Consider the following 27885-nt stretch of genomic DNA (forward strand, 5'->3'; position numbering starts at 1 on the left):
TGAATCACCAGTGGTGAACAAATAAAGGTATTTGGCAAGAAAAAATGTCAATTTACTATGAAAAATAGTTCATTTGTTCCGTCTTTATGAATTTTACATTTTATCTCATTTCATGCTGGATTACTCTTCTGCCAAAATGATCAGTGTTTCTTTAGTAAATCCATTCCAAACTGAGAGCCCAGTTCACTGATTTGACTGTTTTCCTCTCATTTCCTTTGTGTTTTCTTCTTTTTGTGTTCCAGGAGGAACAACGAGGTGACTGGTCATTGTCAAAGCAAGCTGTTGTTTCACTAGATTAGCAGATTTCTAATACTTATCTGAAGCAGACAGCTTTAGTCCCTCTGAGAAAAGTACCTCAGTATAGCCCTGGACATATGGACTTTCTCCCCATCTCTGCTTTAGAAAAGGAAGAAGACAAGCCTGCAGCAAAGCCTGCATCCTCTATCCCCTCTCTCTCTTTTTTAACATTCTTCATAAACCCCGGTGCAGAAAATGACTGCTCATCTCATCAGAGGATTCCTCAAATCCCTCAGCAGATTGAGTGAATTCTGGAGGAGCTTGGCTTGCAGCGTGTGATAACAAGAGGCCAAGGATCAGGCCTCAATCTGTGCTCCGCCTCCAGAGACACGACCAACGCCGGCTTACAGCCCCCCACGTCCTTCATTTGCTCCTCCGACATGACGGCAATCCCTGAGCCGGGATACAAACACCCTCTGAGTGAAATGAACACCTCGTTGGGTTTAGCTCACATTTATGCCCCACAAGCTCCATAAAAGAGCGTGTTCCTGAAAGGTCAAAAAGGTCAAAGATGTTCCCAATATTTTAAACGATGTCCCACGAGGATGGAGGATCACACAAATCGCTCGGATAATCTAAAAATCCAAGTGAAAAGGGAAAAAAGTCATAATAAAAGCTATATTTCCCAGTTTACAAAAGGAAATGGCATTTCAATGTATTCAATCAAAGTCTGCCTCATTTTTTCTGTTGAATTGGGTTAAAAACAAAACAGACAAAGACGACCTTTAACCAATGTCACATAAATAAAATGTTTGATTTTTATTTATAAATTAGCCTAAAAAGTCCTTACATTGTATTGACACAAAATGCAGTCAACCAGGAGCATTCAGGGTCTGTCAAATACAAGTTTGGGTTGAAATGATTGACTATTCAGGATAATTAAGTTTGCTGTTGAATCTAAATTATTTTGAAGCTTACTATGTTCAAACCAATCTGTGTTTTATAGATAACAGTTAAAATCTACAAGTATTTTTTTTAAAAATGCTTATTTCTATGCAGGATTTCTGTTTTTGACCTCATTAATGATGCGGATCTCCCTGGGCAACAACTTCTAACCGTCAAACGACTGCGACTGTCTTCCCAGACAGATCTATCGAACATTTTGACCCGTCAAGATTCAAATGTGAAGCTTTCAAGAATATTCTGCATCTGACAGAGCTTTTCTAGCATTTTTTCAAACCGTCAGTGACACAAATCCGTTTTTTTCTGCTCACTCTGCAGTAGAGGTTGATTTTTTTATCAAGTAGAAATAAAAAGACAAGTGTTTTCAGGTTAAGGCGCCCCTGCAGAAACAGTGCTGGACTTGTCTTTGCTCTGAAGGAATCAGAAAGCAGTTTGAAATATTAAAAAAACACTATTTCCATTCATTTCTGTTCAAACGGCACAGTAGACGTCTGCTACGCTAAAACACAAACGCACAGAGCATCGATCACAGGACAACACTGGTTTGGTAGTTTTGCAGCAGTTTATCGGCCAAATGGAAGACGCAGATCCCTGAGCTGATGTTCACACCGAATCCTGAGCAGGAATGAAAATGTTCATGAACGTTGGACGTCTGCCGGTTTGCTGCTGTAAACAGCCATACGTGGAAGAAAAGAAAAACAGGAAACGTGTCTGGTGCTCTTAGCGGCGTGCACAGGACGCCATGGTGGGCCACAGCGTGGGGAGGTGGAGCATGTGACCAACCATGTGACTGTGTTTCTGCATTTTCAGGTTTTTCTGTGCAGAAAAGTTCATTTCTTGTGAGTGTCAAGAAGGTTTTTGTTTGTCCTTTCATGCTCCTTCATGCTCTGCTGGGATTTCTGTGCTTTTCCATCCCAGAATGATCTCACAGACAACAGGAACCAAAAACTGCTTTTGTGGCGTTTGCTTCCGTGTACGAGAAAGCGATAACACCCGTTAACAGCTGTGGATTTCAGGACTCGCATCAAGACTTGAGCTTCTCCTGACTCTTTGCTGGGAGTCCAGGGCTCCGTTTCCCCATTTCCCTTTCCAGCTTCTCCCTCAGTTTGGGGAAGCCGGGTCTTCTGCGAGGCTCCTGCTCCCAGCAAAGCTTCATCAGGGAGTAGACATTGGCGGGACAGTCCTCTGGAGCCTCCATGCGGTACCCGGCCTCCACCTTTGCCTGGACATCCTTGAGAGACTGCAGCATGGTAGAAACAAGCAACAAAAAGAGGAGTCCGTTCGTTTTTACTCTTAAAGGAAATGACAAAACTCTGTCAAATCTTTTTCCCTTTTCTATAAGCTAAATGAGACTTTTTGAGTTGAGAGTGAAATGTTTTCTTTTTACTTAGATTTGCCAGTCATGGTGGTTGATTTTGTTTTTCCTCTTTCAGAGCAAATCTGGCTCTAAATGACCCCAAACACAAACACTACCCTAAAAAGCAAAGAGGATCCAGACATCAGGAGATAAAAGTGACAGCAAACACAAAGCTGTCAGGATGAGTGAGCTGTTGTTGAACCAAACGAGAAGTAACCCTTGTTCTATCCTAGGCCCTTTACCATTGGGAGTTGGGTCATCTAGACCCACTAGACAGAGCTCTGAACCTTTTTTCTTCAATGATTTGTGATCTTCACTGGTGTCCATGGATTACATGAAATCTTTCCACCTTTATCCACCTTTGTCATGGTAGGGAGAACACGTCAATGGAAGGGGGGGGGGGGGTCATCTAAGATAGATCAAGGGTTAAGACTAAAAGAAACTGCAGGAGGGTAAAAACATAGAAGAAATAGGTTTATCCATGAGAAAAACAGCCTTGAAAGAAGCTGTTGGAAAAAAGAGGTGGATTTCTCTTCAACCCCCCCCCCCCCCCCTTTCAAGCACTGGATTACTTTATATGTCTATTTTAAACTACCGTGTTTATTTTTTCATTTGTGTTTGAAAAAAGAAACTGACCTGAAGCGAATCTCTCCACAAACTTAAAGAAAATCCCGTCTGTTTTAGTGATTCTTCCTCCTTGGCACCAGAACCCCCCCACAACACCCGTGGAAGGACACAGGTCATCACAGAGCTGAGCTGCCGCTGCACGGCAAAAGCATGGCGGCGGGCAGAATGCTTCCACCGCCGTTGCTCGTCTGACCCCCCTTTTGAAGGTGATGGCGAGCAGCGGCGGTTGCAGGGAGGCTGTGACCTTTTGTTATCTGTGCTGTTCTTGCTGCAACCGTCAGATTTGATGAGAATATTTCAATTTGGATGCAGTTTACTTATTTCTATTTTTTATTGTTGTGTTTTTCATTTGTATTTTTTGGCTGCTGTTAGTTGCTGAAACCCAGGAGGAATAAACAACTGTCAATCTTTACAGCACAGAAAAACGTGTTTTTGTTTTCAAAATGATTGTGATAAGACATCAAAATATCAATATATTGGTTATTGGTGAGGATTTTCCTTACATTCTGTCCTAGTTCTCTGCTGTCAGAGCAGTTATCGGCCTCATATCTGCTTTCTGAAGCGTCATGAACCCTCAGAGTGTCGCTGCTCTCCTCATTCCCTCCAAACGAGCGGCTGTTTATGCAGCCGCAGACCAAACTAGCAGATTTCTGACGTTCCATATTAGCTTTGAATGGCTGCTGTCAAAGATGGAACGGCTCTGGAACCGCCGAGCATCCCACCGTTTCCCGTGGCGACGGGACGCCGAGTCCTTTAACAGACTCCGGTGCACTCTGTCCTCTTGGTGTGATGTTTGCCGTCTCAGCCAACAGATAAAACATTAGGTGCAGAGTTTAATCAGGGAGAAAATAAACTTAACCCAAACGAACTAATCACATGCGGGATAGAGATAATTAGCAGCTAATCATCTACATTTAAAATGACACCAACTGCAGCACAATTAGGCTGTGCCATACCAAGACAGCGTTCATCTAATGCAGCCTGATCCCGCTGATCCTGACAGTGTACTGAAACGCCGGCCAGAACACCTCCATGGTCAAGGAGCACGGATTACTCAACGGCAGGCAGCAGGACGGACCGGTCTGTGAAAGCAGAACCCACAGCCTCCGTGTCCTCAGATCTACCCCAATGCCACGGAAATGCAGATTCCAGGCAGGAGGCAAAAAGAAGGGCCAGAAATGGCAAAGCGAACGTCAGGAGATGAAGAATGTTAATGTCAGAGGCCAAAGATGAATAAAAGAATGAAAACTAAAATGAAAGCTGGCAGCAAACATGTCAACAGAAGCAGAAAGGTGTTGGAGTTCAAAGTTAACATTCCTCTGTGGACAGGTTTACTGCCAGACTAGATAGTAATCAGAGTACATTTACCTTACTCTACATGTTTGAATTCAACTTAATAACAATAACTATTAGTTGTTCGTAGGCTGCTCCAGATCCAGCCGGCATCTGTGACCCGACCCGATCTGACCCCATGTGACTCTAGCACCACACTCACTGCAACCACAGGAATATTTTCAAGGGACCTCCAGACCCCCCCTGCACTACAACCTATGCATGACCGTACCCACAGACTACTGACCCCCCCTTAAGCCCTGACCTGAACCCTAAACTAAACCTCACCAGAAGCTGGAGAACGTATGCTGCACTGAGGGCCCCTCCCCTCCCCTCCCCTCCCCTCCCCTGTTTAGTTTAGTTTAGAATTTTCCTATTGAATCCTTTGCATTCATGTTCTTTATGATTTCGTTCTTCTTATACAATTACCAGTATGAGGCCCATTGAGTCGTCTACTGTTGTCACTTTGGGCTAAATAAATCAAATGGAAGCTTTTTATTTTCCTGGGGGAGAAACACGGACTGACAGATGCAGGGGGTGCAGTCCACCTGAGACAAAACGAAGCAGAATTCAAGAAGCAATGCAGCAGATTGAAACAGAAAATAACATGATCTGCAGTGAAATTTCACACAAAAACCTGGTTAAGCTTCAGAACAGGAAACATGAAAGGTGCAGCAGGTATCTTCAGAAGAGGAACGTACCATTTTAGGGTACGGCTGGCGACCGTACGAGAAGATCTCCCAGAGGAGAACGCCATAACTCCAAACATCTGATTTAGTGGAGAATTTCTGAGGCAGAGAAAAAAAAGGGCAGTTTTAGGCTTTTCTGTGAATAAATGCCAAAGTAGCCAAAATAGTCCTGAAGAAAATGTAAGAAAAAGCAAAGACATGTGAAAGAAGTGCTCTAGAAATCTAGTTCTCCATTTATTTATTTTTGAATTTACATCAACGCAGAAACAAAGAATAGAAACTGTTTCTGTAACTGGCATATATGATGCTGATTTTGCTCAAAGTCATCCTAGAAGTTTCATGTCAAAGGTCATGCCATCTCAGAACCGGTGCATCATTAGAACAAACCTCCCATGGCTGAAAAGAACAGAACGTTTTGGGCCGGTACCTCCTTGGTCAGGGCTTCCGGCGCCGTCCATTTGATCGGCAGCTTGGCTTTGTCCGCTTCCTTTGAGACCACCTTGGTCAGCCCAAAGTCGCTGATTTTGGCGGCGTTATCGTCCGAGACCAGAATATTCCGGGCCGCCAGATCTCTGTGGACCAGCTTCTTTGACTCCAGGTACTCCATCCCCTCACACACGTCCCTGACCACAGGAACACGGAGAGGTTCAGCGGCGCCGCAGACGCCGGCATCCGCGCCGCCGTGGACGCCGGCCCCGCGGCCCCGCATGTGTGGATCCTCACACTCACAGGGAATATCTGAACAGCTGGATGGACGTCACAACCGAACGGCCTCTGGTCCTGAGAAAGTTCACCAGGTTTCCCTGCATAGACATAGACGGGCCAGAACCATTCAGAACCTCACCAGAATGTCACAGTTAAATAATTGTTTTTTTTATGAAAAACACTTTGTCAAAGTACCTTTATCATGAGCTCTGTGACTATATGTAGTCCTTTATTGAGGATGACTCCCAACAACCTCACCAGGTTTTTGTGCTGCAGCTTCCTGAAAGAAATTCATTTAAACCCAAAAAACGGTTGAAAGGATGGAGGCGGAACGCTGAGACATCCCTCTGAGACTCACGTCATGACGGCCGTCTCCTGCAGGAAGGCCTGAGCCGTCACGTCACATTTGATGGTCTTCACTGCCACCCTCTGGCCCACGTACTCGCCCTCATACACAGCTGAGGGGCAGAGGTCAGTCACTCGCTTTTTAGTTGGAAAATGAGGCCACAGAAAAATGTCAGGGTAGCCCCCACCCAAGGTTTTGTTGTTGAGTACAGTGACCGAGACCCAAAACCCCAAACTCTGCAAATAAAGAAATACTATAAATAACAAGAAATGCTGCAAATAAACACGTTTTTATTTGCAGCATTTGTTTTGCTGTTTATTTATTTATTTAAACTTTATTTAATAGGGACAGTGCACATTAATGAACATCTACCAAACAATGACAGCCGTTAACATGCTGGATCAGAGCAATGATGCTAATTTGCATCCATAGTCCCTAGGCAGGAAACATGAAACAGGACAAAACAAAAGACAGAGTGACAGATAAGAAGACAAGAAGGAGGTACATTATGAGAGTTAAAAGTCAGTGGCTACAGGACTGCTTTGCTTTCAGTTGTTGCATCGTTTCTTTATACTTGCTGAGTATTATGGGCTTTTTCCCCACAGTTAATTCTTTTTAGCTGTGACGGCGGGTCTCAGTCACTGGAATTATTTTTAAAAAAATTCAACTAATTTCCAAAAAAACAATCAAAAATCACTTTATTTTTTCTCTTCATCATGTCCGTTTTAGATTTCTATGGATAAAATAAACTCACCATTTGTTTACATCTACATAAAAAGGTAAAGTGCACATTTCATTTAAGTATTAAAACTATTGTTTTCCTGCTATTTCATAGAAAAATAAAGCATGAAAGATTCTCACCGCCAAACTCTCCTTCTCCAATGATTCCCCCGAGCCGAAGCTTTGTCATGTCCAGCAGCCATCCCACTGAGGACAACGTCACAGCAGCAACAGATGAAAACATGCCATGAAAAGGTGGAAGCTGAGAGGAACTTCCTGAGCCTGGACTCACTTTTGGATAATTCCAGCTCAGCTGACTTGGTTCCTTGTTTCTGCTTGGGTTTTGTCAGAGTTGTAGCGATAGAGTCTTTGTTTTTGGAGTAAAACTGCAAAAAGGAAACTGTTTTATTGCTCCTCCCTCACCAAAGTAGACATGAGCGGAACGCGGCTGACTGAAGCACATGCTGGTTTATTGTGCGCCTGCGGGCCTCGCTGCTTCCTTGCAGGGATCACTCAGCGTTTGCTGCGCCTCCAGACGTGTATGTAAAGCTCTGATAACGCAGCTCAGGGGAGGCTGTCACTTCTGCTGGGACTATCAGAAACCCTCAGGCCAAAGACAAAAGCACAACTAAACAGAGGAAACCTTTTTATGAGCTCAAATGTCTCAAATGCATCAGCTGGTGGGACTGAGTATTCCTGTCAAAGTACTGAAGTCGTTTGGATTCACAAGTACAGATAATTATGTAGTTCAGTAAAAACTGTCTTCACATACAAGTGATTTAAACTGACTAAAGTGGAACTTAAACTACTAAAAACAGGATCTCCCACATTAAATATAACTCAGATGAGGTCTTGTAACATCAAAGAAAGTCATTCATTTTGATTCAAGTCATTTTTGAAATGTATACCTCACTGCACTATGGCAAAAATAATGACAAAATCTGTCCGGTTGGTAATAAAGCTCCTAAAGTCTGTTTGCATGGAGGCTGCCGGCTTTTCCTACCTCTATCATGTCAATCAGGTTGTAGAAATACTGTTTGTTGTCGATGGTCAGCTTGTTGTCCTGGTAGATCACACGGTAATGGATCACCTCTCCAGAGAAGCTCACGCACAGGACGTAGTCGCCCGGATGGCGGACGCTCTCCCGCACCAGGAACAGGCCGTCCTCCGCCGGCTGAAGCTGACACACGGCCTCCGAGCCGGAGATCTTCCCGTGGAACCAGCTGATCAGAGCACCAAGAGGACAAAGTCAAGAGGAATCTAACCCGAAGGAGGGAAAAGGCCGACAGTCACGGAGAGAAGGAATGCTGTCATTCAACAAGAAGAAGCACAGCTTTTTGGGGTCAAAGTTACTCATAGCAAGAAGACTAACTAACTGACTAACTAACCACACTGGGTTGAGCTGTAGAAACCATTCTGGTTCAAAAAACAGAGTTAATGTTTGGCTTCTGAGCTGTAAGCTTTCTGACCGAGGACGGAAAACCTCCTTCAGAAGCACAAGAACTGAACAAAAATGTGTTAGACACATACTAAGATTGACTGATACGTGTTTAAACTACATAACATCCTGATTATATTTAGATGAATGAGCTGTAATGAAGATGAATGTGTCTGATAAACAGGCTGCGTCCGCTAGCCTCACACCTTTCATATCTAATTCTAAACCCAGGAGGCTGAGCTGACGAGCGGCTCTCACCTCTAACTCCATACTGACAAACTCAACTCCAGGTTTCAAACCTTTTTCCACCATTGCTGTGGTGGAAAAACCTGAAAGTCTTAAGGTTTGGAGCAGCTGGCCACCTAAAAGTGAGTCACAGGTGTGATGGATTAATCACAAGATGAGCGACCGTCTGGATGTTCAGCATCATCACACAGTCACAGGATGTGTGTGAAAAGTGTCAGCCTGCTCGCCACGCTGCATGTGACCCGTGCAGCCATAAATACATAATTCAGGAAGTCCTTACCGCAGTTACAAAGTGCAGAAAAAAGCCCTGTTAACTAATCTCACCTATTGTGCTCTTTATGTCAGCCATTAGCAACCCGCTCTGATGAAAACCATCCTGTTTTGGGTCTTTTGACAAGTTCTTGTAGCTTTTTTTTTGATAATGGAGGACGTATAAAAAGAAAATTACGTTTCTGAATCTTCTTTTTTCTCTAATTGTTGTGAATCAGGAGCAGACAAAAACTGTTGTTTGAGAACGGAATGGAAAACGGAACATTTTGGGGTTTTGATTTCAACACCTGTGACTTTAGTTCCCTTTTTCCTGCAGCAGTGAGTCCATGTCCTTCAGGGGAAACTCAGAGACGCTGCATTCATGTGGTGTCGGGAGGATCAGTACGATAACACGTGAATGGCAGGAGAACAACAAATCTTCCAACACCACATGGATGCAGAACAAGGTTCTGGATCAATCTGTGTGTACGGAACCATCTATGGGGAGAGAATCAAACATGAATCTCCTTTGGTCCCGTTCATTGGGCTAACATAAACAGTCCAACGTCGTTCACCAGCCCTGGTCGATCTATAAAGACGGAGTTTCAGAGGAAGTCAGAAGCTGCTGGACTCACGGCATGAGGCTGAGACTGGGGTCCACCCGCAGAGCCTCCCTCTCACGCACGTGGGTGGCGTTTATGAGCCCCTCCTCCCCCGTGGCGTTGTGTTTGGCTCGGTAATATCGCTTTCTCTGTAAAGACAGACCGTAGTCCACCGTTAGGACTTCTCCGTCCCGACAGCAGACATGCAGCTGCTGTTGCATGTGAGACGGGAGTCCCGCACCGCGCTGCAGGCCACGATGGTGAGGACGTCTCCTTTGCTGTAGGCCAGCTCCCCAGGTTTGGCTTTCCTGTTGTCACCTTTGGCCACACACTGTGTCCCAGCTGTCCAACTCATCTGAGCAGGAAGAAGAAAAAACTAGGATTGTTTTAGAAAACTGTATGGAGCAAACGCGTTTATCAACACCAGCTGTATGTAACAGCCCTTCAAATGATCATTTACGGAGAACAGGCAGATCCAACAAGATGCTGTGAAACTCCTAAGCTGCTCCTCCTGTTGGAAATACAACTTTAGTCCATCTCCAAACCAAAGGGCAGCAAAGAACGAGGTGAGACTGGAGTCAAACAAAGGAAGTTCCAGAAATAATTCCTACCATCACACTAATGACTAAGCAACACACGCAAATGTGAACAGGGCAAAGAACTGAAATATTTATATAGCCTCAGTGTCTGAACAAAATACAATTGGAACATTTAATTTTACTTTGCTCTGACTCAGATTCATCACTTATTCTCCATTTCCAACCTTTTTTAATTCATTTTTCACTTCCCTCAGGGGAAAACAAAGTTTATCTATGTATTTATAAAAGCAAATGGTCAAAAACTCAGAAGCAAAGAAATGTTAAATAACATTCTGATTAAAAATGTCATGTCAGACAAAGATGTCATCACCAAAAGAAATTAGAAGGAAATCTGAAAAGACGACGTGAAGCAAAGGAAATTAGTTCCAGAAATGATAAAGTGATGTGCAGAAAAGCAGCTTCATGCCTGCAGCAGGGATGCTCTCAACTTTATAAAAATAACACCGATGACGCACATGTGCGTGTTTCTGCCATAAGTATGAAAATAGTAAATGGATGTGATGCTCTAAATGAAGACAGACGCGTGGAATGACAGACAGAGCTGAAGTCTATAACATTGCGACCCTCTCTGTACCATGGTGGCTGTTGGTGCTGGACTACAGTATTTATGTCATATAGAAGCGCAATAGGTTTATTTCTGCTCTTCAGTCGAGAACTTTCTAATAAATGGGTCGGTTCACGTAGAAGCTCCTGACCAGTGGTTTACTGCACCGAGGAAAGTTTCTCTTCACTTCCTGGACGTCTTGAGAATAAAGGAGGAATCTCCTTGGCACCAACCTTCTGTCATCCGCTCCTGGATGTTTACGCACGGAGATCCAGACAGACGCGCGCATGCGGCCCAGCAGGAGGCCTAAAGGAGTTTCTGACCCGGTTTCCCTTCCGGCTCTGCTGCAGCTGCAGGACAGACAGAAAAACTCAGGACTGATCTCAGGACTTCACCGCCGGCTTTTCTGGCTCCGTTTCCAGCCTCTAGTGCGTCTTTTGGCGCATCCTGCTCACCCGCCGTATGACTGAGCCACTTCCTCAAAGTCTGGGGAAAGCGCTCACATATATTCATTGAGTCATCAGAGCTCCTCCCCTTTTATGACTGCCTCTTTTTTCTAAGTTTGTCCAAGAAAATAAAACAAGTGATAACTGCAGATTTTATTGTTTTGGGTTTTAATGTTTCCCCTCAATTTCAGGGCAACACAAATACATCCAAACAACAGCAACGTTCACACACTTCCTGTTTCTACAATACAAAACAGATGCAGCCCCCCCTCAGGAATAAAACAGGCCAGACTCATAATGATGAGGGTCTTCTTTAAAACGGAAAAAAAAACACACAACAAACGTGTAAGAGCAGCTCTCCAGGCCCAGCTTTGTGCCACGCTCAGTCCACTTTGCAATGCATCAAATAAAAACCAACACAACAATCAGTCAAAGACGCTCCGTGTTCCCCAGACTTGGTCTTTTGTTACATTTGACGTGATGCAGGCACTAAGATGTTGTCTCCTCTGCTGGACTTCTGGGATACAGAAACACAACTCTGGGTGTGCAGTTCCTAAAAGACAGAGTTGTTGCAGACGCGGTTGCCTCGCCATGCCAGTGGAATAGAAACCGCCTGAGAAAAGCGGCCCTTTGCAGAAAGCGCAGAGGGCGAGTTCCTGTTTTGTTGGCGGCATGACCTATTTTTTGACTTTCTCTGAAAGCAGAAAACCTACAGTAGTGTCTGTGTTGTTTCCCTCAGAGAAGATGAGATAAAGCTTCCTAAGTGCTGTAGAGGGGGGGGGGGGGGGGGGTCTTTTTATGAAAGCAGCAGCGCTGAGGTGAGTCGTCAGAGTCGGAGGGTCAGACGGTTTGGAATAGCAGCAGTGTTTTTGTCTGAACAGAAACACTGACCACTCCAGCTTAGAGCGCTCATTACTCAGCGGTACCAGTGGTACCAGTGGTACCAGTGTTACTCAGTAGTACCAGCGGTACCAGTGTTACTCAGTAGTACCAGCAGTACTCAGTGGTACCAGCGGTACTCAGTAGTACCAGTGGTACCAGTGTTACTCAGTAGTACCAGCGGTACCAGCAGTACTCAGTGGTACCAGCAGTACTCAGTGGTACCAGCGGTACTCAGTAGTACCAGCGGTACCAGTGGTACTCAGTAGTACCAGCGGTACCAGTGTTACTCAGTAGTACCAGCGGTACTCAGTAGTACCAGCAGTACTCAGTGGTACCAGCAGTACTCAGTGGTACCAGCGGTACTCAGTAGTACCAGCGGTACCAGTGTTACTCAGTAGTACCAGCGGTACCAGCAGTACTCAGTGGTACCAGCAGTACTCAGTGGTACCAGCGGTACTCAGTAGTACCAGCGGTACTCAGTAGTACCAGCGGTACCAGCGGTACTCAGTAGTACCAGCGGTACCAGCGGTACTCAGTAGTACCAGTGGGACCAGCGGTTCAACGACAGAGGTGAATGGATGAAGGGGGGCGGCGGGAACCAGCCGATTCACCGCACGCTGTCGATCCCACAGGAGAATCCCAGGTCCCCCTCCTCAGTCCTTACGCTTTTATTAAAGGCTAGACATGTAACATATATATATATATATATATTTACGTTCTGTTTCCAAGGTAAGAAATCTTTCAGTCTTTTCAACTTTCTACCAGCTTCTGAACAGCAAACCCGTCCAGTCCGGAGGCAAGAGTCAAGCGCTTGTTGCTTCTTCTTTCTTGTCCTTTTTGCCCTCTCCCTCGCCTTCCCCCGCCTCGCCGACGTCCCGTCTGCGTTTGCGGTTGCGAGCGCTGGCTTTGGACGCCGGCAGCGACTCCATGCCCAGGACTTTGTGGATCTGACGGAAAGCGAGCAGCCGCAGCGCGTGCTGTGGCAGAGGGAGAGAGAGAACAGAGTTTGGACGAGCTTTCACGCCGCAGGACGCGGCGGTTCAACCTGGACGCAGTACCTGTGCGCTGGCCGTGATGTCCTCCCGGGCCTGAAGGTTCACGCCCTTCAGAGCATCCGTTTGCTCCTTCTCACAAGGGTCCAACAGACCCGGCGCATCTTCATAAACAACAAAAAACAATATTGCATGATGGAAACACTAAAGCTGCTTTTCAGTTGTCAAACAGAGAATCTCTGGGGGAAAAACCCAGAGATTCTAGTTTAGCTTCTCAAATCAAGGTTGCACAAGACAGGAAGTCTGCAGAGTGTTAATTTACACACAGCAAACATGCAACGATGCAAAAAATGGAGACCAGAGGACGTCCCCTAACATGTAAACGATGGTTCATCAGCAGGAAAGTTAACGTCTGCTGGACGCATTTTTAAGGAAAAAACTACCGTTTGGTGCTTTGACATATTTTGTGGTTGTGCTGATGGTTGACCACATTTTGAGTAAACAAACTCATTTTTTGGCAGAGCGGAGCTGGTGTCTGACCCGGCAGCAGGACGCCCGTGGAAATGCACTCCAGAACTCTCCGCATGGCCTCGCCGGGGCTGAGTGGACCGGCGGCGCTGCTGATCGCCTTCTCCACCAGAAGCTCCAACGCCTGCAAAGAAGAAGAGAGAAGTGAAGGAGTGCAGCTGCTATTCTAATGCCTTTGTCTATTACATATCAGAGCATTAAAACAGAATAGCACATTTGTGTACATTATTATGTAAATATGAAGCAATATGAAAATATGGACAGACGGCCTGAAAAGGCTCTAAAAACTTTAAAATAAAAGAACATTTCCAGCCAAATATAATTAAAAGCAGTTCAAATAAATCCCTAAAACTGTCTGTTTAAATAACATCTTAAATGAATGCACTTTAAAATGTATATATATAGTACTCAGCTAAATGTGTTTCTTAGTAGTAGTTTCTTTAGTTTTATTTTGAAAATCCAAACAAAGAAATCAGCAAAAGCTTGTTTTTCCCTCCAGTTTGGAGCGACATGCTGGTTTAGGTCGTTTCTGTGGAGTTTAGAGGGATTGCCAAAGGAGACTGTCAGGTTTGGTCCCAGCTTCATTTCTGACACATGACGTACAAAAACAGGCGGTCTGATTTTGTTCTATTCATATTTACATTATTCCAGTACAGTACAGCCTCCCCCCCCCCCACGTGGTCACGTTTCAACATTCACGGTTTCACGGCTTTGTGCATTTTTTTTTTCAGTCCTCCGGTTCATCACAGGAACTCGGACAACTTAAGACACTCGTCTGAGACTGTTGCGTCCGAAGGAGGTGCTGCAGGGGAGGGGGGGGGGTGATGAGGAGCACGCCGGATCGCGGCGATTTGCTTTAAGATGGTAGTCAACCGTTTCCTGTGGGTGACATCTCCCTCACTGAGGCCATCGATGTTGCATTAAAGATCAATCGCCTCACCCAACTGGGCACCTTCCCCCAGGTGGGAACCCGCTGGCATAAATCTCTCAGCACTCGGATGATGATCACACAGGATTGTAGCCCGTTAGCACGAGCCTGCAGACAAAGATGCAAAAGACGCTTAAAAGATTCTCTTCCATGCACATTTCTATGACAAACACAAACGTTCACAACAACCAGTTCTATTCATGCAACGCCTTTGATTTGTACAGATGAACTTAGTCTGTTTTGAGAATATAACAGCTGTAAAAAACTACAGAGAAATAAAATTGTAAAGCAGGTATTTTAATTTTTTGCAAAGACTTGCACTTTTAACCCACACTTTGTTGTGCTTTAGGCTTTCATACACTCTGATCAGATTAAATTGTAGACTCGTTTGGATATCAGCCTTACCTGAAACCACTTGGCATGCCGAAGAGCTGCCAGGTTTTCCAAACATTTCTTCTTGCTGAGAAGATCTGGAGGATCTTTGTCAAAAGCATCTAAAAGTTGGAAATAACATGACTTAGCCATTAAAATCCAGTTCATTACAGAGATGCAACACTACCATCCTGGTCCTTCCAGTGTGGCTAAAAAGCAGACGTTTCTTTCACCTTTTAGATGATGCACTTCATTTTACAAGGAGAAATAATTAAGGTAGGGGGTTATCCGATAAATCCACAGGTGTCAAAAAAGTGAGTGCAGGAAGTAGAAAAAGCATTCTGGTACAGGGAAGTACTGAAATGTGCAAACGTTCAATCACATGCTGCAAATAAAGGAAATGTAAGGAACATTAAAATTCAAATCCATGAAAAGAACTTTTACTTTTAGCACATTACTGAACTTTTCCAGACTAAAAAAAACTTTTTTTCTGATGAAAGTTGAATCCTAGCTTAGATTAAATCATTATTTTCCAGGAAGTTTGCTTTTAGGAACCAAAAAATTAGTTTCAAAGGTTGAAATATAAAGAACAAATCCGTATTGTTTAGTCGAATCATAAATAGCAACAATTCACTGAAACCCAGACTATTTTACAGCAAATGCTGAACAAGGATGGTCTGAAGAAGCAGTAAATCTGGCTGCATATGAGCCCAAGCAGGATGCATCAGAAAAAGGCAGATTCATGGAGGAGGTCATGGAGGAAGTTATGGAAGTCATGGAGGGGGTTACAGAGGAAGTCATGGTGGAGGTCATGGAGGCGGTCATGGAGGCGGTCATGGAGGCGGTCATGGAGGAGGTCATGGAGGAGGTCATGGAGGCTCCAGGCAGAGGCGGTCATGGAGGGTCATTGAGGAGGTCATGGAGGCTCCAGGCAGAAGAGATCATGGAGGCGGTCATGGAGGCGGTCATGGAGGCTCCAGGCAGAGGCGGTCATGGAGGGGGTCATGGAGGCGGTCATGGAGGCGGTCATGGAGGAGGTCATGGAGGCGGTCATGGAGGAGGTCATGGAGGCGGTCATGGTGGAGGTCATGGAAGCTCCAGGCAGAGGAGATCATGGAGGCGGTCATGGAGGGTCATTGAGGAGGTCATGGAGGCGGTCATGGAGACGGTCATGGAGGTTCCAGGCAGAGGCGGTCATGGAGGCGGTCATGGAGGCTCCAGGCAGAGGCGGTCATGGAGGCGGTCATGGAGGCGGTCATGGAGGCGGTCATGGAGGCGGTCATGGAGGCGGTCATGGAGGTTCCAGGCAGAGGCGGTCATGGAGGCGGTCATGGAGGCTCCAGGCAGAGGCGGTCATGGAGGCGGTCATGGAGGCGGTCATGGAGGCGGTCATGGAGGCGGTCATGGTGGAGGTCATGGAAGCTCCAGGCAGAGGAGATCATGGAGGCGGTCATGGAGGGTCATTGAGGAGGTCATGGAGGCGGTCATGGAGACGGTCATGGAGGCGGTTTTGGGTGGTCATGGAGGAGATCATGGAGGCTCCAAGCAGAGGAGATCATGGAGGCGGTCATGGAGGTGGTCATGGAAGAGGTCATGGAGGCTCCAGGCAGAGGAGATCATGGAGGTCAAGGAAGTGGTCATTGAGGCGGTCATGGAGGACGTCATGGAGGAAGTCATTGAGGCTCCAGGCAGAGGAGGTCATGGTGGAGGTCATGGTGGAGGTCATGGAGGTGGTCATGGAGGCTCCAGGCAGAGGAAATCATGGAGGCGGTCATGGAGGAAGTCATGGAGGCTCCAGGCAGAGGAGATCATGGTGGAGGTCATGGAGGAAGTCATTGAGGCTCCAGGCAGAGGAGGTCATGGTGGAGGTCGTGGTGGAGGTCATGGAGGTGGTCATGGAGGCTCCAGGCAGAGGAGATCATGGAGGAGGTCATGGAGGCGGTCATGGAGGAAGTCATTGAGGCTCCAGGCAGAGGAGAACAGGGAGGCAGTCATGGAAGAAGTCATTGAGGCTCGAGGCAGAGGAGATCATGGAGGCGGACATGGAGGACGTCATAGAGGAGGTCATTGTGGAGGTCATGGAGGAAGTCATTGAGGCTCCAGGCAGAGGAGATCATGCAGGCGTTCATGGTGGAGGTCATGGAGGAGGTCATGGAGGAGGTCATGGAGGCTCCAGGCAGAGGAAGTCATGGTGGAGGTCATGGAGGCGGTCATGGAGGGTCATTGAGGAGGTCATGGAGGCGGTCATGGAGGCGGTCATGGAGGCTCCAGGCAGAGGAGATCATGCAGGCGTTCATGGTGGAGGTCATGGAGGAGGTCATGGAGGAGGTCATGGAGGCTCCAGGCAGAGGAAGTCATGGTGGAGGTCATGGAGGCGGTCATGGAGGGTCATTGAGGAGGTCATGGAGGCGGTCATGGAGGCGGTCATGGAGGCTCCACGCAAAAGAGAACATGGAGGCGGTCATGGATGCGGTCATGGAGACGGTCATGGAGGCGGTTTTGGGTGGTCATGGAGGAGATCATGGAGGCTCCAGGCAGAGGAGATCATGGAGGCGGTCATGGAGGTGGTCATGGAAGAGGTCATGGAGGCTCCAGGCAGAGGAGATCATGGAGGTCAAGGAAGTGGTCATTGAGGCGGTCATGGAGGACGTCATAGAGGAGGTCATGGTGGAGGTCATGGAGGAAGTCATTGAGGCTCCAGGCAGAGGAAATCATGGAGGCGGTCATGGAGGAAGTCATTGAGGCTCCAGGCAGAGGAGATCATGGAGGCGGTCATGGTGGAGGTCATGGAGGCTCCAGGCAGAGGGGATCATGGAGGCGGTCATGGTGGAGGTCATGGAGGAGGTCATGGAGGCTCCAGGCAGAGGAGATCACGGAGGAGGTCATGGAGGACGTCATAGAGGAGGTCATGGTGGAGGTCATGGAGGAAGTCATTGAGGCTCCAGGCAGAGGAGGTCATGGTGGAGGTCGTGGTGGAGGTCATGGAGGTGGTCATGGAGGCTCCAGGCAGAGGAGATCATGGAGGAGGTCATGGAGGCGGTCATGGAGGAAGTCATTGAGGCTCCAGGCAGAGGAGATCATGGAGGCGGTCATGGAGGAAGTCATTGAGGCTCCAGGCAGAGGAGATCATGGAGGCGGTCATGGTGGAGGTCATGGTGGAGATCATGGAGGAGGTCATGGAGGCGGTCATGGAGGAAGTCATTGAGGCTCCAGGCAGAGGAGATCATGGAGGCGGTCATGGAGGACGTCATAGAGGAGGTCATGGTGGAGGTCATGGAGGAAGTCATTGAGGCTCCAGGCAGAGGAGGTCATGGTGGAGGTCATGGAGGTGGTCATGGAGGCTCCAGGCAGAGGAGATCATGGAGGCGGTCATGGTGGAGGTCATGGAGGAGGTCGTGGAGGCTCCAGGCAGAGGAGATCATGGAGGCGGTCGTGGTGGAGGTCATGGTGGAGGTCATGGAAGAGGTCATGGAGGCTCCAGGCAGAGGAGATCATGGAGGAGGTCATGGAGGACGTCATAGAGGAGGTCATGGTGGAGGTAAAGGAGGAAGTCATTGAGGCTCCAGGCAGAGGAGGTCATGGTGGAGGTCATGGTGGAGGTCATGAAGGAGGTCATGGAGGAGGTCATGGAGGCTCCAGGCAGAGGAGATCATGGAGGCGTTCAAGGTGGAGGTCATGGTGGAGGTCATGGTGGAGGTCATGGAGGAAGTCATTGAGGCTCCAGGCAGAGGGGGTCATGGTGGAGGTCATGGTGAGGTCATGGAAGAGGTCATGGAGGAGGTCATGGAGGCTCCAGGCAGAGGAGATCATGGAGGCGTTCATGGTGGAGGTCGTGGAGGAGGTCATGGAGGCTCCAGGCAGAGGAGATCATGGAGGCGGTCATGGAGGCTCCAGGCAGAGGAGATCATGGAGGCGGTCATGGTGGAGGTCATGGAGGAGGTCATGGAGGCTCCAGGTAGAGGAGATCATGGAGGCGGTCATGGAGGGTCATTTAGGAAGTCATGGAGGCTCCAGGCAGAGGAGATCATGGAGGCGGTCATGGAGGCGGTCATGGAGGCGGTCATGGAGGCGGTCATGGAGGCGGTCATGGAGGCGGTCATGGAGGAGGTCATGGAGGAGGTCATGGAGGCTCCAGGCAGAGGAGGTCATGGTGGAGGTCATGGAGGAGGTCATGGAGGAGGTCATGGAAGCTCCAGGCAGAGGAGGTCATGGAGGCGGTAATGGAGGCGGTTTTGGGTGGTCATGGAGGAGAACATGGAGGGTCCAGGCAGAGGAGATCATGGAGGAGGTCATGGAGGCGGTAATGGAGGCGGTAATGGAGGCGGTCATGGAGGCGGTCATGGAGGCGGTTTTGGGTGGTCATGGAGGAGATCATGGAGGCTCCAGGCAGAGGAGATCATGGAGGCGGTCATGGAGGCGGTCATGGAGGGTCATTGAGGAAGTCATTTAGGCTCCAGGCAGAGGGGATCATGGAGGCGGTCATGGTGGAGGTCATGGTGGAGGTCATGGAGGAGGTCATGGAGGCTCCAGGCAGAGGAGATCATGGAGGAGGTCATGGAGGACGTCATAGAGGAGGTCATGGTGGAGGTCATGGAGGAAGTCATTGAGGCTCCAGGCAGAGGAGGTTATGGTGGAGGTCATGGTGGAGGTCATGGAGGTGGTCATGGAGGCTCCAGGCAGAGGAGATCATGGAGGACGTCATAGAGGAGGTCATGGTGGAGGTCATGGTGGAGGTCATGGAGGAAGTCATTGAGGCTCCAGGCAGAGGAGGTTATGGTGGAGGTCATGGTGGAGGTCATGGAGGTGGTCATGGAGGCTCCAGGCAGAGGAGATCATGGAGGCGTTCATGGTGGAGGTCATGGAGGAGGTCATGGAGGAGGTCATGGAGGCTCCAGGCAGAGGAAGTCATGGAGGCGGTAATGGAGGCAGTCATGGAGGCGGTCATGGAGGGTCATTTAGGAAGTCATGGAGGCTCCAGGCAGAGGCGGTCATGGAGGCGGTCATGGAGGCTCCAGGCAGAGGAGATCATGGAGGAGGTCATGGAAGTGGTCATGGAGGCTCCAGGCAGAGGAGATCATGGAGGCGTTCATGGTGGAGGTCATGGAGGAGGTCATGGAGGCTCCAGGCAGAGGAGGTCATGGAGGCGGTAATGGAGGCAGTCATGGAGGCGGTCATGGAGGGTCATTGAGGAAGTCATGGAGGCTCCAGGCAGAGGCGGTCATGGAGGCGGTCATGGAGGAAGTCATTGAGGCTCCAGGCAGAGGAGGTTATGGTGGAGGTCATGGAGGAGGTCATGGAAGTGGTCATTGAGGGGGTCATGGAGGACGTCATGGAGGAGGTCATGGTGGAGGTCATGGTGGAGGTCATGGAGGAGGTCATGGAGGAGGTCATGGAGGCTCCAGGCAGAGGAAGTCATGGAGGCGGTAATGGAGGCAGTCATGGAGGCGGTCATGGAGGGTCATTGAGGAAGTCATGGAGGCTCCAGGCAGAGGCGGTCATGGAGGCGGTCATGGAGGTGGTCATGGAGGCTCCAGGCAGAGGAGATCATGGAGGCGTTCATGGTGGAGGTCATGGAGGAGGTCATGGAGGCTCCAGGCAGAGGAGGTCATGGAGGCGGTAATGGAGGCAGTCATGGAGGCGGTCATGGAGGGTCATTGAGGAAGTCATGGAGGCTCCAGGCAGAGGCGGTCATGGAGGCGGTCATGGAGGCGGTCATGGAGGCTCCAGGCAGAGGAGATCATGGAGGAGGTCATGGAAGTGGTCATTGAGGGGGTCATGGAGGACGTCATGGAGGAGGTCATGGTGGAGGTCATGGTGGAGGTCATGGAGGAGGTCATGGAGGAGGTCATGGAGGAGGTCATGAGGCTCCAGGCAGAGGAGGTCATGGTGGAGATCATGGAGGAGGTCATGATGGAGGTCATGGAGGAGGTCATGGAGGCTCCAGGCAGAGGAGATCATGGAGGAGGTCATGGAAGCTCAACAGACTCACACAGGTTCCTGGGGTCCACCATCTCACGGGACCTTAAGTGGACCGCTCACATTGACTCACTCCGGAAAAAGGCTCAGCAGAGGTTGTACTTCCTGCGACAACTCAAGAAGTCCAACCTGCCTCAGGAGCTGCTGACCATTTTCTACACTGCAATAATCCAGTCTGTCCTGACCACATCCATCACGGTCTGGTTTGGTTCAGCTACCAGACACGACAGAAACAGACTTCAGAGAATCATCAGATCTGCTGAGAGGATTATTGGTACCAGCCTTCTCCCCATTCAGGACCTGTACCGATCCCGTGCCAGGAAGCGGGCTGGCAGGATCGTAAAAGACCCCTCTCATCCTGGACACTGCCTTTTTAGCCTCCTCCCGTCAGGGCGACGCTTTAGGACACTGCGAACCAAAACCACTCGCCACAAAGACAGCTTCTTCCCCCGAGCTGTCACTCTTATGAACACCTGACTCCAGACTACTCAAGGACACTGTACAATCACATAAACTGTCCAACTGGAATTACTGCTGCTGCATTTTTCATTTTTTATTTTTTATCTTTTTGTCTTGTTATTTCAATCTATTTCCTTATTCAGTTATGTTTATTTATTCATACAGCTACCTTACACTTACCTTCTTTTATATTATTTATCCCTTTATTATTTATCCTTCTACCTTGCTAGTTTGCACAAGAGCACAAGTAACCGAAGTCAAATTCCCTGTACATGCGCTGTACTTGGCAAATAAAGTGATTCTGATTCTGATTCTGAAGTGGTCATTGAGGCGGTCATGGAGGAGGTCATGGTGGAGGTCATGGAGGTGGTCATGGAGGCTCCAGGCAAAGGAGATCATGGAGGCGGTCATGGTGGAGGTCATGGAGGCTCCAGGCAGAGGAGATCATGGAGGCGTTCATGGTGGAGGTCGTGGAGGAGGTCATGGAGGCTCCAGGCAGAGGACGTCATGGAGGAGGTCATGGTGGAGGTCATGGAGGAGGTCATTGAGGCTCCAGGCAGAGGAGATCATGGAGGCGGTCATGGAGGATGTCATAGAGGAGGTCATGAAGGCTCCAGGCAGAGGAGATCATGGAGGCGGTCATGGTGGAGGTCGTGGAGGAGGTCATGGAGGCTCCAGGCAGAGGAGATCATGGAGGCGGTCATGGAGGATGTCATAGAGGAGGTCATGAAGGCTCCAGGCAGAGGAGATCATGGAGGCGGTCATGGTGGAGGTCATGGAGGTGGTCATGGAGGCTCCAGGCAGAGGAGATCATGGAGGCGTTCATGGTGGAGGTCGTAGAGGAGGTCATTGAGGCTCCAGGCAGAGGAGGTCATGGTGGAGGTCATGGAGGAGGTCATGATGGAGGTCATGGAGGAGGTCATGGAGGCTCCAGGCAGAGGAGATCATGGAGGAGGTCATGGAAGTGGTCATTGAGGCGGTCATGGAGGACGTCATAGAGGAGGTCATAGTGGAGGTCATGAAGGTGGTCATGGAGGCTCCAGGCAGAGGAGATCATGGAGGCGGTCATGGAGGACGTCATAGAGGAGGTCATGGAGGCTCCAGGCAGAGGAGATCATGGAGGCGTTCATGGTGGAGGTCGTGGAGGAGGTCATGGAGGCTCCAGGCAGAGGAGATCATGGAGGCGGTCATGGAGGATGTCATAGAGGAGGTCATGAAGGCTCCAGGCAGAGGAGATCATGGAGGCGGTCATGGTGGAGGTCATGGAGGTGGTCATGGAGGCTCCAGGCAGAGGAGATCATGGAGGCGTTCATGGTGGAGGTCGTAGAGGAGGTCATTGAGGCTCCAGGCAGAGGAGGTCATGGTGGAGGTCATGGAGGAGGTCATGATGGAGGTCATGGAGGAGGTCATGGAGGCTCCAGGCAGAGGAGATCATGGAGGAGGTCATGGAAGTGGTCATTGAGGCGGTCATGGAGGACGTCATAGAGGAGGTCATAGTGGAGGTCATGAAGGTGGTCATGGAGGCTCCAGGCAGAGGAGATCATGGAGGCGGTCATGGAGGACGTCATAGAGGAGGTCATGGAGGCTCCAGGCAGAGGAGATCATGGAGGCGTTCATGGTGGAGGTCGTGGAGGAGGTCATGGAGGCTCCAGGCAGAGGAGATCATGGAGGCGTTCATGGTGGAGGTCGTGGAGGAGGTCATTGAGGCTCCAGGCAGAGGAGGTCATGGTGGAGGTCATGGAGGAGGTCATGATGGAGGTCATGGAGGAGGTCATGGAGGCTCCAGGCAGAGGAGATCATGGAGGAGGTCATGGAAGTGGTCATTGAGGCGGTCATGGAGGACGTCATAGAGGTCATGGTGGAGGTCATGGAGGTGGTCATGGAGGCTCCAGGCAGAGGAGATCATGGAGGCGTTCATGGTGGAGGTCGTGGAGGAGGTCATGGAGGCTCCAGGCAGAGGACGTCATGGAGGAGGTCATGGAGGCTCCAGGCAGAGGCGGTCATGGAGGCGGTCATGAAGGCGGTCATGGAGGACGTCATAGAGGAGGTCATGGTGGAGGTCATGGAGGTGGTCATGGAGGTGGTCATGGATGCGGTCATGGAGACGGTCATGGAGGCGGTTTTGGGTGGTCATGGAGGAGGTCATGATGGAGGTCATGGAGGAGGTCATGGAGGCTCCAGGCGGAGGAGATCATGGAGGAGGTCATGGAAGTGGTCATTGAGGCGGTCATGGAGGACGTCATAGAGGAGATCATGGTGGAGGTCATGGAGGTGGTCATGGAGGCTCCAGGCAGAGGAGATCATGGAGGCGTTCATGGTGGAGGTCGTGGAGGAGGTCATGGAGGCTCCAGGCAGAGGAGGTCATGGAGGAGGTCATGGTGTAGGTCATGGAGGTCATTGAGGCGGTCATGGAGGTGGTCATAGAGGAGGTCATGGGGGAGGTCATGGGGGAGATCATGGAGGAGATAATGAACAGAACATGCTACAACTATTATGAAAATGCTGTTATTCAGAAAGGATCAGACATAGAAATAAATCCATTCTAATCTGATTAGCAGCACATGAATGCTGTTCATAAGTAGAGGTGTAACGATATGCTAAAGTCTCAATTCGGTCCGATTCAGAATTTCAGAGGGCTCGGTTCGGTACATTTCGGTTTGGTACTGCTGTTTAACAAATCTGCCTGATATGAACTTGCATTTTATGAACTATTCTTTTATTGTTATTTATTGTGTGCTTGTGTGTGTTCTGCTGGGGGACACCTGAATTTCTTAATAAAGTTTTTATCTATCCATTCATCCATCCATTTTCTGTATTTTTTCAGTACACAAAACTAAGGCAGAAAAAACTCTTACAAACTGCATTTATTGGTTTTACCTAATAAATCACATTGGCCTATGTAGGTGATCTGCTTAATAAAATAAGAAAAACTAATAGCTTCCAGGAACCAATAACTTTGGATAATTAACACTGGCCTGAAAAAAAACATTTTTAGTTGCACATTATTGGCCGTATTTGTTTTGGTTTTGTTCTGTTAATTCTGTGTTTTGTGTATTTTCTTTTTGCATCAGAGTGGGACTTCTGTGTTTTTGAGGATCTTTGTGTGTGTGTGTCTATGTGTGATTATTTTCCGGTGTGCTGGAAAGGGTGTGGCCTCCATTTGGACCCAGCCATAAAAGCACCACTTGGACCTCCAGCCTGTGAGAAGGGAGCCTTGCAGCAACAAGTCTCCACTGCAGCTTGGCCCTCTTCTCCATTGGTTTTAGTTTGTGTTGCACTTTGTTGTGTACTTTGTAGTTCTTCGTAGTTTTGTCCAGGCCCACTCTGTTTAGGCTTTTGGTTTGTAGTTATGTTACGTGACGCTGTAGGGGGGAACAGCCATTTTCTTTAGTACTTGTTTTTCCTGTTTTTGTTAGGTCAGGGAGGTTAGAAGTTGTCTTGAGTTCCCTTTTCTTTCATTTACAGGTAAGATTACATGTTTCAGTTTGGGGGGGTTTGTTTGTTATTTTGGCCTCTGTTCACCTTGAAGCCTTTCTGCTTCACTTTTAGTTCTTGTTGGTTGTTGTTTATGTATTTGTGAATAAATGTGTTATATTTTTGTATGGAGACATTTGTTTGGTGTTCATTTTTAATCTGGTAGCCAGAACATTACCTTGTATGTTCTGCCCCCTGACGTACCCCTAGACTCAAAAGGGGGCGTAACACTGTGGCAAACGCTATCTTTGTGTAACAATGTCAACAAACAGCATTCCACTTATCCAACTGTCTTTTGCCTTCATGGATGCTGACAACAAAGCCACAGTGTCCCCCCCACACAGGAGAGAGTAAGGAGATGGGGGGGGGGGGGGGTCCCTCATCCATGGCCTGGATTAGCCATATGTTGACACGCTTACTGTCCGTCACCTAATAGCGTCTGGGAGGAAACTCACGGCTAACGTTACGTCCGCCTCTGCGTAAAGTTAGTACAGAGGCGACCTGGGGGTTAGCCCCGCCCATTGGCACTGAGACTCATGGGAAGTGTGAGACCTTGTGTGTTGAATCCTTCACCATCACTGAGAGCTATGAATTGAAGTGAGGTTCATGTTGTTACGCTGTTCGTGTGTTCATAATGGAGATGGAGTAATCCATTTCTCTGTCTACTCTCTCTCTCTGAGACTCTTGGAGGGCGAGTGGAGTAAGGGGGGGGCAAGGACAGTCAATGCAGCTAGTTAGTCAGCAGCTCGGCTCTCGTTTCCCCACTACGAGTGACCCAGCAGCTGGGTCGTTACAATGCATTTGCGGGGAAAAACGTACCAAAACGGTACAGAAGTGAACAGAACCCAAACTGCCGTACCCAAACGGTTCGGTTCAACTACGTGTGTCGTTACACCCCAACTGATGAAACTACAAAAACATGGAGGAGAATCTCTGGATGTTGTCCAAACGTCATCACCGATGACTGGAGCAACATTGCAGAAGCCGATATTGGCTTAAGCTGACGTAAGCTGACTACACAATCGCACCACACAAACAACGGCCCAACCCAAGGATTTTGTCTATTAGAGGCATCAGTCACATCTCCCCACAAGGATTTGATAGAGGAACACTGTTCAATCATGAAGCAAAAAAACCTTCTGAGTGGAAGAGGCGCAGGAGGAATGGCGACAACAATGTGTAAAAGTCTGATCTGAAAGAGGGAAGTTGGGACTAATCCGTGACAGAGTCTTAGGTCATTGTGAGGCGGTAGTCACTCCAACACATTCTCATTTTACCACTGATAAAGTAACAGAAGGCAGAGACCAGAGCAATGAAAGGCTGTTCTAAATCCCCTCCAAAGGCACCATTACAGCAATGTCATGAGCAGATCTAATACCAGGAAGTAAAAATGAGCACATGTTCATGAAGTAAACACATGCTCGAGGCACAGAAAGGTCGGAGAGCCCGGCTTTTTGGTTTCCCACTGTCTGGGGAAAAGGACAAAGAGATGCGGGGCGAGTGTGGCTGTAAAAGGGGGCAAATTAAAAACAATAGAGTGGGACGGATCAATGCATTAACTCTAAGGGGATAAAGAGGATTCATCTCAAACAGGTCCCACCATGGGTTCATTTCATTCTTCCACCTAAAATTTAGGTTGCCAACAGGTGAAGGGGAGGAATCAGGAGTTGTGTGAACACACCACTATCACTGGGTCGTGTGGCACTGAAAGCTTCGGCTTCTCTAACCTTTCTCCGCCGCTTTTCCTCCTGCCTGCTTGTCCGTCTCAGCGGCAGGGTCCTCCCTCATCAGCGGCGAGGTGAGAGAAATGGTCACCTGCATTTGGGGCTCCTTGCTTGAAATTATGACGATGTTGGCCTCTTCGGGGCGAGCCTGCACCTCATACTGATCTTCAGAAAATATCTGCCGGTTCAAAGGACACTTGGATTACTCACTACAGAGGAGGAAGGGGTGCAGGGGCAGTTTAAGGCCGGTTTGGGATGACATTGGAGGCATTTCTGCTTTGTCTTTTGATCTTAGTTATAAACTACAAGGTTTTTGTGGCAAAGGTCAAAGACATCATGAGAATTGGCTCTAAAAGTGTCTTTAACTTTGGGAAAAGGGAGCTTCATCTCACTCTGTAGGATTCAGGTGTCGTAACCAGGCAGTAAATCTAAAGATCAGTGAAAAGCCCCTTCAGAGAAGCTAGAGCAGGATGCAGAGAGGGTGAGGACAGACACCTTAGCTATAACCCCCCATCTGTTGCCATGGAAACCTAACAAAGCCCAGGGACTTAGAGACTTAAAGTGAATATTTATGTCACTTTTGGATAAAGACGGAAAACGCATCAAAACATTCTAGTGAACTCAGCGTTTCACCCAGATAAAACTGACATGGAATTTTTTAAAGAATGTAAGCTTTTCTGGTTGTCGTGGCGACACGAGGATCTGAGGGCTTTCCACAGCTGTCTGGTTCGGTTGAAACGGACCATCTCACCTTAAGGCCGTGTCACACAGGCACTACGTCGATTAGCACATTTTCCACTTATGAAATTTCAATCTTTCATGATCCATGCGTGATATCCGTAGTTCATACTTCTTGCGTTTGTCATTCGTCGATGTCCGTCGCGGGTTTCGACTCATTGGTCTTTACGTGAATTCAGTTTTGAGCCGTTCAAAATTTTTGGTCGGTTGAGACTTACGCAGTTTATGCATATTTAACAGCTTATGTGGAATTATTATGTAAATCTTACGTAATTGTGCGTGATTTTTGCGAGCTGCAGATGCAAATTTGTGACTTTTCACGACCGTTCCACGTTTGTCTAAAGGATTTTTCACGCATGAGCCACCGATGTATATCTTTTATGTTGCGTATGCGGCGCACATGTCACGCTCAAGTTACCTAACTGATATGAATCACTGATGAATTGCAGACAAACAGCACAATAATCACAAGGTTCATGTTCTACGTTGGTTTACACGTTCTTTGCGTGGTTTATTTGGGATTTATCTGTGAAAATTTCACATAAAGACCACAACTTTGCTCACTTTTTCCACGTAAATTCACGTCTGACCACTTTTCATCCGTGCACCATGTGCAAAAAGTACGTAGCGGCTGTCTGACGCGGCCTTTGGTCTAAGAACCGAGTGTGCAGGTGTGATTACACTCATGCAAACTCTGGTTCGGATAGCGGAC

At 48.3% G+C, this 27885-nt stretch overlaps 2 protein-coding genes across 7 annotated transcripts in view; both read right to left on the bottom strand.

Annotated features, from left to right (window-relative positions):
* Window positions 1-1041: 1041 nt before the first annotated feature.
* On the bottom strand, window positions 1042-11245 carry matk (megakaryocyte-associated tyrosine kinase). Of its 5 annotated transcripts, none has more exons than XM_078946421.1 (13): window positions 11110-11128; window positions 10888-11004; window positions 9753-9866; window positions 9545-9660; window positions 7980-8199; window positions 7269-7362; window positions 7118-7183; window positions 6269-6368; window positions 6106-6190; window positions 5935-6008; window positions 5633-5828; window positions 5218-5304; window positions 1042-2440 (listed from the first exon to the last, which is right to left on the bottom strand). In XM_078946421.1, the coding sequence occupies exons 3-13, from the start codon at window positions 9864-9866 to the stop codon at window positions 2225-2227; spliced, it is 1368 nt and encodes a 455-aa protein (XP_078802547.1). In that variant the 5' UTR covers window positions 10888-11004; window positions 11110-11128; the 3' UTR covers window positions 1042-2224. The 5 variants fall into 5 exon arrangements, with proteins under 5 accessions (XP_078802547.1, XP_023810382.1, XP_023810383.1 ...); XM_023954616.2 differs by adding an exon at window positions 4946-5064 and having other exon boundaries at window positions 2301-2440; window positions 10888-11245; XM_023954614.2 differs by having other exon boundaries at window positions 10888-11245.
* Window positions 11239-27885, bottom strand: part of zfr2 (zinc finger RNA binding protein 2) — a 32745-nt gene continuing 16098 nt past the window's right edge. For both annotated transcript variants that reach the window (XM_011474585.4, XM_011474584.4), the window contains exons 14-19: window positions 26439-26613; window positions 14836-14924; window positions 14443-14538; window positions 13515-13626; window positions 13041-13138; window positions 11239-12959 (exon numbers count right to left, since the gene is read on the bottom strand). In XM_011474585.4, coding sequence (XP_011472887.1) covers window positions 12786-12959; window positions 13041-13138; window positions 13515-13626; window positions 14443-14538; window positions 14836-14924; window positions 26439-26613 — 744 coding nt within the window. In that variant the 3' untranslated portion in view covers window positions 11239-12785. The remainder of the gene's footprint in view (window positions 12960-13040; window positions 13139-13514; window positions 13627-14442; window positions 14539-14835; window positions 14925-26438; window positions 26614-27885) is intronic.

This window comes from Oryzias latipes, chromosome 4, assembly GCF_053564925.1.
Source record: "Oryzias latipes strain Hd-rR chromosome 4, Olatipes_Hd-rR_3.1".
In the NCBI taxonomy this organism is placed as follows: domain Eukaryota; kingdom Metazoa; phylum Chordata; class Actinopteri; order Beloniformes; family Adrianichthyidae; genus Oryzias; species Oryzias latipes.